General features: G+C 36.5%; 1 protein-coding gene across 1 annotated transcript in view; it reads right to left on the minus strand.

Annotated features, from left to right (window-relative positions):
* Positions 1–609: 609 nt before the first annotated feature.
* Positions 610–12,103, minus strand: part of LOC135473882 (dachshund homolog 1-like) — a 70,504-nt gene continuing 59,010 nt past the window's right edge. The window contains exons 7-10 of the mRNA XM_064753808.1: positions 9,906–9,989; positions 7,667–7,807; positions 4,329–4,391; positions 610–844 (exon numbers count right to left, since the gene is read on the minus strand). Coding sequence (XP_064609878.1) covers positions 738–844; positions 4,329–4,391; positions 7,667–7,807; positions 9,906–9,989 — 395 coding nt within the window. The 3' untranslated portion in view covers positions 610–737. The remainder of the gene's footprint in view (positions 845–4,328; positions 4,392–7,666; positions 7,808–9,905; positions 9,990–12,103) is intronic.

The following is a 12,103-nucleotide window of genomic DNA, read 5'->3' on the forward strand; positions in this document are numbered from 1 at the left end:
GTGTTGGATATTTTTTTCACATTGAAATTTATTTATAGGTCATCTTCAATTACAATAACACTGATTGCTCAGAAATCTTGAAAGGTGAAAATATAATTTCACCTGAAATATTCATTTGAATCTGTCAAGTAAAAATTTAACATTTTCATTTTTGATATGTGTGGTAAGTAAATAGTTATAGTAATACCTTAAGTTTTTATTCACTTAAAAAACCAAAAATGCTGCCTCTGTAGCATAATAAAATCCATGGCCAGCTTTAATTACAAAACATTATTTATCAATGAGAATTGGACATACATCATATGTAATTGTTTTAAGTGGGGGTAATGAAGACATCGCATATTTACACTTTAATTAAACTTATCTGCCAACAAGCTTCATCATGATCAGAAAAATAACTTCTTACAGCTTGTGGTTGAATACATAAATTTTGCCAAAAATGCAAAAATTATTTCAGCAAAATGTTGGTATATATCATGAACGACTTACATTAGGCAAAACATAACATCAATTCTTTGCGTATAAAACAGATACATTTATTATGATGAGAGCAAAAAAAAAAAAAAAAGAAAAAAGAAAGAAAACCGAATGAAGTTTCAATCAATCAGCACAACCAAGTTTCTAGTAAAGATGGTCGCCTATATGGAGTAGCTGTTCTCACAAATGACCAAAACAGTTTTTAAAACTTCCTGAAAATGGCTTCATAAAACAGTCTGACACCTTGTCCACTGTTTCTACTAAGCATCATTTTTGACCAATGGGAGGTATGGAAATCTTGAAGTGCCAGAGTTGTTAGACTGAAGGTAGCTCTCATACAAATGACTACTTCGATCAGAACTTGAATCTGGAAAAAACAAAAAAACACAAGTGAGGTAAAACTTGTCCTAAGTTACAACTGTACAAAAATACGTTCTCTTTGGTAGAGTTAATTAAGAGCAAAGGAAACAAAAATATCTGAAAACCTAGTTCAGTTTTTCAAAAAGTAAACTTCATAAGTTAATGTGTAAATTAAGCTCAAATCTCTCTACAGCTTTGAAAAAAAAACAACAAACAAATTGCTTGAAAACCTAAAATCAATCTTCAATGAAAAATGTACAAATAACGGCAAACCAACCATAAATATTTCTTCCTTGCAAATCTTGATTTTATTTCTCAAAGGATACCCAAAGAGCAATAAAACACTAAAGAAAATGTTTAGTATGAAAATATGGACTGTGATGTGTATAAAAAAATATACAGGTGTTTGCACAGAGTACAGAGAGGCCTATATGTAATATTAAGTGCTTGGTATGGCCGTACATGGGAGTCATCCATTTCCATCCTGCCAGACAGACAGAGCATGATCAAGAGTCTAAGCTGGGAGCTAACATCAGCTCGGCTTGCGCTGGGATTAACACGAGAGCTGGAGACAAATGAAGGAATGCTCGGTCTATGATCCTGACAGGATAATATCAGTAGCACTTTGTGTTAGGGGCATTACCCCATTAAAGATGGCTGCCCCCCCCAAAAGCGGCGCATTCGTATAACACCGCTGGTCAGGAGGGTTTGGAAAGCGAAGAGAAAAACTTCTTGACGTCTATCGGAGTAGACTCGCGGTGATGGCCCATTACTCCATCCCGCGCCCATCCATCTAAATAATAACCTTTGGTTAATAAGTTAGGGTAGTTGTTCGGGAAGTTATTAGGTGTCCATCCAAGAAAGTGCAGCTTTGTGAAATATTTACGCACTTAAAGTGACAGAGGAAGATGCCGGCTGCCATCGGTCTTGACCTGAGCTTTAGGTTCGCGGCTCCATTAGGACTTCTCCACGACCCAAATGGGACATGGCTTAATAACACCGACTTGAGACAGTGGCGAATTTAAGAGAAAACACATTATCCTAACCATGACAAGTTCAGATTCCAACTATTATTTAATTTTGCTTGTGGTCTCTTGTCAGGGGATTGAGGTCGAGGCCAGGTAGTGATGCTGACAAGGCCATGTAATGCTGGCTCCTGTAATGATTGAAGGACAGTGGAGGCCACGGCATCATTCAACATAGAAACTCCCCCATGTGGGATTTGTTAGTGTTATATTGTGTGAAAACAAGTCCACACAGGGGACCCACTCCTGGCCTATTATGATGAAATATCCATGACAGAATGTCGCTACAACTGACAATTTATTTGAACCACAGGGGAGAAAATTGCCTTATTATCATCATTTCAAAGTACATGATCCGCCTAAGAAAACCAAAAACTAATCATATTTTCTCAAAGTGGACTTTCTGCCTGACACGGTGGCAAGAAATGGAAAGGAATAAATCAGAATGGCTTGTGACAGATGTTATAGCCAGTTTATAAAAGCTCTTGGGGTGAGCTATAGACAGGACCAATTCTCCATGGGAATCCCCACCTAACGTTATGCTATGTCCATGCATTTCTTACGCTCTGCACCCGTAATTAAGCATCAACTCAAGATATTCCTCCTCTGAAAACCCTGTATGTTGATGGATAATTTTATTTTTAATGTCGTTTTGCATAATTTTTTTTTTTAACAAAAATACTCAGTATTCCAAGTTAGAATGTCATTAATAAAAGGGGTTACATTTTCAGAAGTTAATTCCAAAACCAACAAAACTGTTCAATGGCCCAAGAAAAACCCATCAGGTCTGCCTGATAAATTACGTTTGGTATGATGAGCAGATGCACAGAGCATGGCAAACATTTCCGTGTATTTATCGTGGGTAAAATTGGAGAGCCGTCAGAGGTATAACAAATAGCTCTTAACTGTCAGCCCGTTCTCTCCGGTGATCCGAGCAAGTGATGAGCTCCGGATTCTTCTTTGCCCGAGTTATTTCTTCCCCCTCCCCTGTCCTTTCCAGAACTACTGATCTGGGCTCATCAAGAAAAGCTATCAGAGCGATTCCATCTGTTCTCTTAGCTCTGATTTGATCTGGCGACTTATTAGCACTTCATCATTGTCGTCTACCTTATTGGATACATGTCACAATGGACAGGCTTCAGGATGCGCAAACCCGCCATTTACTCCAAAACTCAACTTCATCTTTTGTATTATACCTCCAGCTGAGGTCACTTATCCTGGGAAGGGGCGGGGAAGGGTCTTCCCGAGTTAGCACGTCATCCAAAACCAAAAAAATATGGGTTTACAGTTTCATTAGGAGATCAGTAGCTCCATGCGTGCACCAGGTGTCTTAATTAATTTTTACTAAATTTACACTGAATCCATGCAGAAAACATCCGTCAACATGTCCATTCAAAAGTAAATTAAAGAATAACCGATACTTGAATCACAATTATTTTAATACTATACACATTATTAAAAGACAAGAAAGAAAAAAGACAATGTAACCCAAGAGAGTCCTCAGTTAAGACCAAGAAGCCACTAGAACAAGCCCTAATCAGATCATCAATCAATCAAACGACCACTCAAGCAGCACAAAACCATCTCAAACATACCCTATATCACACACAATATCGGTGGTAACTGCCTCTCTGAGCAGTTTGATACTCAACCAATCAATACTCCATCTTAAAATACACAAGTGCCGTGTAAGATGACATCAATGTTAAGCCATGAGCAAGTTTCGCACTAAGCCAACAATAATGGTTAATTCAGTTACATACGCATGTACTCAGAAAAAATCACTCAAAGCTAATGTGAGAGTTTCTTTTGGCACTGCAAGTCTCAAACAAACACCGTACAAGCAGAAACTGTTCAACTCAGTCATGACCATCTAGATAAACAAGCATGGAGTAAGAATTTATTTATTTTCTATATTTGATTGGTGTTTTACGCTGTACTCAAGAACATTCCACTTGTTCTGGCGGCAACCAGCAATATGGTCAGGGGAAACTGGGCAGTGGGTAAGAAGCAATCAATGCCAAGTGTGACAGAATTTCTTTATTGTTCTCATACAAGTACTGTACAAGCTGAAACCATTCAGTCATCACCATCTAGATAAATAAGCATTGAGTAAGAAGCAATCAATGCTGAGTGAGTGCTGGAGGTTTAACGTCGTACAATGCTAAGTTTGGAGGAGTTTTTTTCATTGGTCTCATACAAGCACTGTACAAGCAGAAAGCATTCAGTCATCACCATTTACATGTAGATACACAAGCACTGAGTAAGAAGTAATCAGTGCTAAGTGAGTGAGTAAGTGAGTGAGGGACAATCAATGCTATTAAAGCTACTCATCAGGTTTAATCGGGCACTGTTCCGGTGCGAGGCCAATGCCAGAGTAACCTAGCAAACAATCAATATCGTTAATACTAATCAGCTTACACACAGGTATTGAGCAAGGTGAAATCATGTCTTCACTCTACTCACCTATCAGTTTTCTATCGGATGCTGATCTCTGTCCTTCCAGGCTCAAATCTTGAGAAACTGAATCTGCAAATACAAAGAGGGTATATATAAGTATACATATATATAATTAAATGATCCATTAAAAGGTCAAATATTACCTGGAAAGTTTAATGTCTAACGTATACATATTTACTTTGTCAAGATTTTTGATGTCATCTGCCTGCATGATCTAACTCCAGATTGATGTGACAAGTTTCTCGCCTGCAAGAGAAGGTGAAGAAGTCACTTAATCAAGAAGTAACATTTTCAGTCTTTCTTTATCTATTAGTCTAAATGTGAAATTTTCGCGAAATTTAAAATTTTTTACTTTCAAACTATCTACTTTCTTAAATCATCATCATAATCATGCATATAATATTTATTTATTGATTTATTTACTTGATTGTATTCAACAGAAAAATTTTCATCACTACAGTATAACTTTCCTCCCACCATAATGCTGACTGCTATGGTACAAGCAAAATATTCCTGAGTACAGCGTAAAACACCAATCAAACAAATAAATATAACTCAGGTGTAAATACACCTCTGTAGTGTGCTGGGTAAACATGTATATTAGTATGCAAAAACAAGATAGCAATTACAAAAAGAAAAACAAAACTGTGAATTTGAAAAATTTGTGATAAAATTAAGAATTAAGAAAGCATCCAAGGGCAGTACATGTACAACTCTGTTTCACTGAAAACTACCGCCTGATGCATATTGAAAAATTTTTGCATCTGATTAAGATATCAACATAATTTATTACATGGTCACCATCTCTCTGAACTGTCTTTGATGTTTAATTTTCATGTACCACATGAATGGGCCTTTATATTTGGTCAGATCTGCTGACTCCACACATGTTTGATCAATAAGTTGCTGGGAGAGAAAACAAAGTCTCGCGGGGGAAAACAGCATAAACTGTTACCCTCTGACTTGTCTGTCATACAGCCTATCACATGCATCTGCTAATTGCATACTATATTATCCCCATGACCCAGTCGAATGCAAACGGAAATCGTTAGATAAAGGATTTCTCGAGTATCTTTCTCTGAGTGTACTCAGTAAGAAAATGCCAATAGGTGTAGTGTCATAGCTATTCGACAGTTGCTTTTGACAGCTACATCAATACTCTTCAATATTGACATATGTTTCCAATGCCCAGCGAATACATTGTCTGACTTCCCACGGTTTTTGATTCCCATATTTACCAAAGCTATCTTGGTTACAAATAATCTATCAACTTTATTTTCGATAAAAAACATGGTTCATCTTTAGGGTACATTTACTGATATCAATTTCATCTTATTTTGATATCTCAAATTATTGTCATCTTTTCACAATTAATTGCATGAAAAACCTATAGGGTAATACACAAAGAACAGATACAATATCAAAAGTATTTTCTACTAAACAGATTATTTTACTACGATAACAGCTCTTTCTAACTTGACTTACTGTCAAGCTGTACATATCAGTCCTAAATTATAAAATGTGACACCTATTTAAATTTCAATACTGATGTCCCGAATATTTTGTGAAGATGTCTAAAATTTGATACACTTGGATATATACAGAGAAAATGTATTGATGTATCCTCTAAGGATCAGTGAATTATCTCTTTAACTTTATTTATTTATTAATTTCATTTGATTGGTGTTTTACTCCATTCTCAAGAATATTTCACTCATATGACGGCTGCCAGCATTTTGGCGGGAGGAAATTGAGCAGAGCCCAGGGGAGCCTCAAACTTTCTGTAATAATGTCTATAACAACTGTGAATGATTACAAATGTCTGACACATTTGTCTTCTTTTAATCACAGACTTCATTACATAGATAAATGCAATTATATTTTCTTTTTCATCAAACGGATCTACAGAATGTCAAATGGATTCCAGTTGAAAGGGGCTCAAGTTAGTTCAGCTTGTACACAACATCAGGATCCACAAAGCAACATAATTCTGTTTGAAGAGGAAGAAATCATCGGTAGCAAAAGTCACAGGATAAATAATACCACAAATCAACATTTAGGCTGAACATGTCTTGTAGATTAATGCATGACCATAAATCTTTGAACGTTTAATATTAGATAATTGTGTCTCAACAGAAACACACACAAAGCTACCAGACACATGTCAATGAGATCATTTAATATCAAAAAAAATATGATCAATGATCTTTCGCATCAAATTAACTTGACATCTTGTTTTTTTTCTCCCCTGAAAACACTCAGATATCAATTATTGTTTCAAAGTGAATTCAGCTAATGTTTAAAAAAGGAACCAAGAAAGTGTCTTTTATAAGAGCAGTCGTTGATTCATTGATAATAGTATTTAGGAATGTTGGTGTTGGTGTAAAACATCATTGGTGATGTTTTACAAAATAACACCATATAATGCATATACAGGACATTGATGTTTCACAAGCTTACCACTGCTGAGACAGAAACGGTCAGAGGGTGAAGCATATATAGAACACAGTGATCTCTCACAAGCTTACCACTGTTGAGGCAGAAAGGATCCGAGGGTGAAGCATATATAGAACACAGTGATCTCTCACAAGCTTACCACTGTTGAGCCAGAAAGGATCAGAGGGTGGAGCATATATAGAACACAGTGATCTCTCACAAGCTTACCACTGTTGAGCCAGAAAGGATCAGAGGGTGGAGCATATATAGAACACAGTGATCTCTCACAAGCTTACCACTGTTGAGGCAGAAAGGATCAGAGGGTGAAGCATATATAGAACACAGTGATCTCTCACAAGCTTACCACTGTTGAGGCAGAAAGGATCCGAGGGTGAAGCATATATAGAACACAGTGATCTCTCACAAGCTTACCACTGTTGAGGCAGAAAGGATCAGAGGGTGAAGCATACATAGAACACAGTGATATCTCACAAGTTTACCACTGTTGAGGCAGAAAGGATCAGAGGGTGAAGCCTATACTTGTACAACACACAGTGATCTCTCACAAGCTTCCCATTGCTGAGTCAGAAAGATCAGGGGATGAAACGTGCTTACATGCTTACCATTACTGAGTCAGAAAAAATCAGAGTGTGAATTTTACACAGATATGACAGAACACTGGGATCCTTTCTGTGTCAGAAAGGATCAGAGGGTGAAGCCTATACATGTACAGAACACACAAGCGTGAGTGATCTCACACAAAGTTACCATTACTGAGTCAGAAAGGATCAGTGAGTGAAGCCTATACAGATATGACAGAACACTGGGACTTACAGGCTTACCAATGCCGAGTCAGAAAGGATCAGCGGGTAAAGCATATATTAAACAGTGATCTCTCACAAGCTTACCATTGCTGAGTCGGAGAGGATCTGAGGGTGAAGATTTCGGAGATTCGTCCAAGTGGGCGACTCGCTTCTGTTCTGAGTCAAGCTGATCCAACAGTCGCTTTCTTGCCTTCTTTTCTTTCTTTAATCTCTTTTGCAAGATAGCTGTAAAGAAATCATTTAAAATTTATTGATATACTCGCAGAATGGGCTTTGCACCATCAGTAGTTCTACACTTTTTCAAGGGTGTATTTTTTGCAAAACACAGGCACAAAAGATTTATCACATGCCCTTGCAGTTTTCCCTCAATAGTTGAATATTAACCTTGAAATTAAACTTAAAACTCCTCCATCTGAAGTGGTCTAAACTCCATAAACAGACACTGATAACTATTTTTTGAAAATTTTCCCTTCTAGTTTAACCATTTGAAATTTTTAAAAATTATTGTTATACAAAGTATTTAAAGATCAGAAAACAGTTGAACAAAACCTTGATTTTCAAGATTAATCTTACTAGTGCATATTCCTGTCCATGCTGACAGAGAAAAAACAGCTCCCTGGAGGTTTTGTGACAATTTGTGACTTGAATTTCTGAACTATTGTTCAATCACTGGTCTACTCAAGAATATATTGTTTGTACAATGGCACTCATTGTCTTGGCTAGGCAATACCAGAGTGCTCTGAGTATTAAAACCACTGTCTTTTGGTAATTGATTCAAAGGCTTTCACACGTAAGATTACGTACTTTTACCTCAATTCGATTGCCATTTCACTGAAAGAGTAGACACTACTATTTTATGTAAGAAAGTCTAAAAGTCTTTTTCACTGTTTACTGCAATGACGGCCCTCTCTGAATCTTAAAAAATTCCATGCTCCTGGGCTGGGATTGAACCGAAATCTTATGTCCATTAATCTAACACAGCTCAATGGAGCAGATGTGGTCTGCTCCCTAAACTTAACGCTGTGCTCCTGACTGTTAGCAGGATGGTCAGAAATGGATCAGTGTCACCCCCCATAACTGAGAAGACGGAGAATTCTCTGGAGGATCAGACCACAAAGTTTGAAATGAAACCTCTCAACCACTGTATGAAGCTGGAATGTTCCTAAACCACACCGACTGCCCGACACCAAGACAAGATGGCAGCCTGACACAGGACATGATGGCAGTGCTGTAATTACCAGCTCAGATTTCAGAGTGAATTCCAATTCAGGCTGAGACAGAGCATTTTTATGATAGAAAGGTCATTTCAGAATTAAAATGAATTATTATTTTAATTTACAAATTTTATTTATTATTTTTTTATATTAACTTATTATATTTTATTACTTTTATATAAGTTAATGTTATTCAACTTTTCAACATTGAAATGTTCTAGCTTTAATAACTCCAAGAGATGATTTCCAGCAGTTTCATAACAAAGGAATATTTACGTGTACATATTTATAATGCGCTAAATGGTTTACAATCAAGCAATACAACACGTTACAAGGTTGATATTCTGGGAGTTTCGAGCTTGAATTCTTCTGTCCTCCTGTATCATGTGACTTAGGAAAACTGTTAGGTAACCTCTGTCGACATTAATTTACCTATCACTTGTCTCAAAGTGATCCAAAGGCACAAATGACACCCTTTCTTTTAGAAACTTCTTAAGTTCACAAACATTAAGCTCCTAAATTCTCTCCTACCATACACACTATAAATAACTTTTTGCAAAGCTTTTTGCAGAAACCCATGTTCTAGTAAATGTGATCCTGCTACAGTTTTTGACAGGCCACTTAATACAGTAGGGCTTTTTTACTTTTAGCTAAAAAAATGAGTTCGAACTTGAAACTAGCCTATTCTTACAATCAGAATGACTGAAGGACAGAGATATGCACAGAAGAACTGACAAAATAAAAGAGCAATGAAAACATTCCCTTCTTCAATTTCGTGACTGTTAATTGTACTAGAGGTGGTGTTTTTTTCTTTTTGTAAAAAAAAAAAAAAAATATGCAAGTTCTGATCAATACTGTACAAACATTTCATTACTGCAGTCATTACTTTGCCATCATTATAGACCTTGATAGTTTAAGTTTCTTTTTGGTAAATTAATATCCATGGCAAATGAATTTATGCAGGTGTCAAGAGAGATTTAATGACTGATTATACAGCCTGTGCTGTTGAATTTATAGCAGAGTTTTAAATGAAAACGCACCACCTGAGAACAATAACTTGAATCTTTAGGTCAGGGTTAATTGAAGTAATTAAAAGAAATAAAACACACCTCTGACTTTCTGTTCGTCCAAAAGCTGCTTTTCCAGGTTTTCTCTCACCTCCCTCTCTCGTAGCACCTCCATTTTCAATTCAGCTGAAAAGATGCGAAATAATAAATCACCAAATGTTGCACAATACCCAAAGGTAAATCAGCCTAACATAAACATTAGCAGAATAAAACATCCAATCTTGATCAACATGCAGCTATAAATCATATTTTGCCTTCATTCACATCTTGATGAAATTTGTTGGCAGCTCAATATCCTGTCTGTGTTGAAAAATTTGCTCGCCAATGGTAATCAGGTTTACCTATAGAATGCAACTCTTCCTTGAGTTTGCCGTTGAAAATCATTGCCATCTGTATTGAGCTTGGAAATTACATTAATTGTAATTTCTTTTGCATGCGAACTAACTCATAAATCTTGCCCAGCCGTGACTACACTGTTGGCCCAGCCTATTGAGACGGCATCGCAATAATCATGGCTCCGCTACATGTACCTGAGCAAGAGGCAAAATTCACGATCAATTAGATCAATTTTTCATCACCATCCTCTCGACTTGATCTTTCTATTTGAATCGCTGATCAGGTACTCAAATAACTACAGATAAATTGCGAGAGTTCTCTATCACTTGGCATTCCGACTATCGGCCCATAAATCTGCCAGTGATCCCACAGTCATGCACTGAAATTAAAACCTCGCACAACAACAAAGCCTAATTTATTTGTCAGGCTATCTACCAAATATTTTGATATCCATTCACCTTAACGCAATTTCTCTTCTGAGCTGGGATCTAAAATATTGAATTTAGCCAACCATTTCGGCACTACGAGAAAGAAAGAAATTCAGCAAGCACCACAGGCTTGTCCATACAATTGCAAGCAGGCAAACATTTTTGACGACACATTGAACTGCGCAAACATACCTGTATCACCCTAAAACACTATCACCATTTGTTGGATCATTGCTCCTATTACATATCATCAACAACAATGACTTGCTTCAGCGCAAAAAACAATTTGATGTAATAATGCATTGATTGAACAGAAAATCAGGTAAATCTTGTAATTCACAATATTAATTTACAGGGCATAATGATGTCTGATAAATGTTCACACACACAACAATGGCAGTAATTTAGATCAATTAAGGTTTGTGCAGGATGGGAGTTTTTTAATTTCTACACACAATAATTTAAATTCATTCCCCATGCTACATTTCCATGACAACCTATAAAAGTTACTACATGTACTTTTTAATTTTATGGGTTTTTGTCATCGATACTGTTTTATTGGTGTTATATGTCATACCCAGGAAAATTTCGCTAATATCAACATGTCAGCTTTGTGGGTGTTAATGAAGCAGAAAACATAAAAACGAAGCAAAGATTATATCAAGGGCTGTTAAAAGTTATTTGAGAACATGAGTTCTTTTTGCAATGTGTCCCAATTTAAACATGTCTATAAAGGAAATGATACCTTCACCCGAAACATGAAATGTGCGCTTTCACGGGAACTGAATTAAAACAGTCTTGTAAATAAATAAATAAATAAATTTGGTATCAAAGCAAAATACATGCAGATTGTTACATGGCTGCATGTATAAAATGTGTTATAAGAATGTTGAGAATTTTAACAGTTATCCAAAAAAAGTCAAGAAAATAGTGAAGTTTTATCTTTCGTGTTATATTTCATGGCACATTCTGGCATTTTTGGAGTTATTTTTTTTTTTTTCTCCAAAAAATATTAAACCTAAGCAATGCTTCATGAATATTTAGCCTTTGTATTTGACAGTGAAAACTTGCTATGTCCATTAATCTCACCAGAAAAAATTCTGGCTTAGCTGTTTTCATGGGAAGTCATATTTTCTATGTAATAAATCACTTATTCCTCAGATAACTTTAGGGATAAAACGAAACCAGGTGTATCTTTTTTTATGGTGGCCAACTTCAGAAATCTGGAGTCGATTTACATTATACTGGAGGGGAGTAATCTTTCTGCGTGTTTATCCGTGCGTATGCATTGGAAGGGAGAGGTGTCGAAATGCTGACTCCTTATAGATGCGTAATCATGGTATCTGTGGCATTTCCTAGTGTATTATACCCTTAAGCTGCGCCTAATTCACCTGCTTGCCGGCACAGCCGTTATTACTGAAGATGGGCTGAGAATAAGGATTTGCCGTCAAATGAGACCTAGTCTGACACAGCAAC

This window comes from Liolophura sinensis, chromosome 8 (genome assembly GCF_032854445.1).
Source record: "Liolophura sinensis isolate JHLJ2023 chromosome 8, CUHK_Ljap_v2, whole genome shotgun sequence".
NCBI classification, from domain to species: domain Eukaryota; kingdom Metazoa; phylum Mollusca; class Polyplacophora; order Chitonida; family Chitonidae; genus Liolophura; species Liolophura sinensis.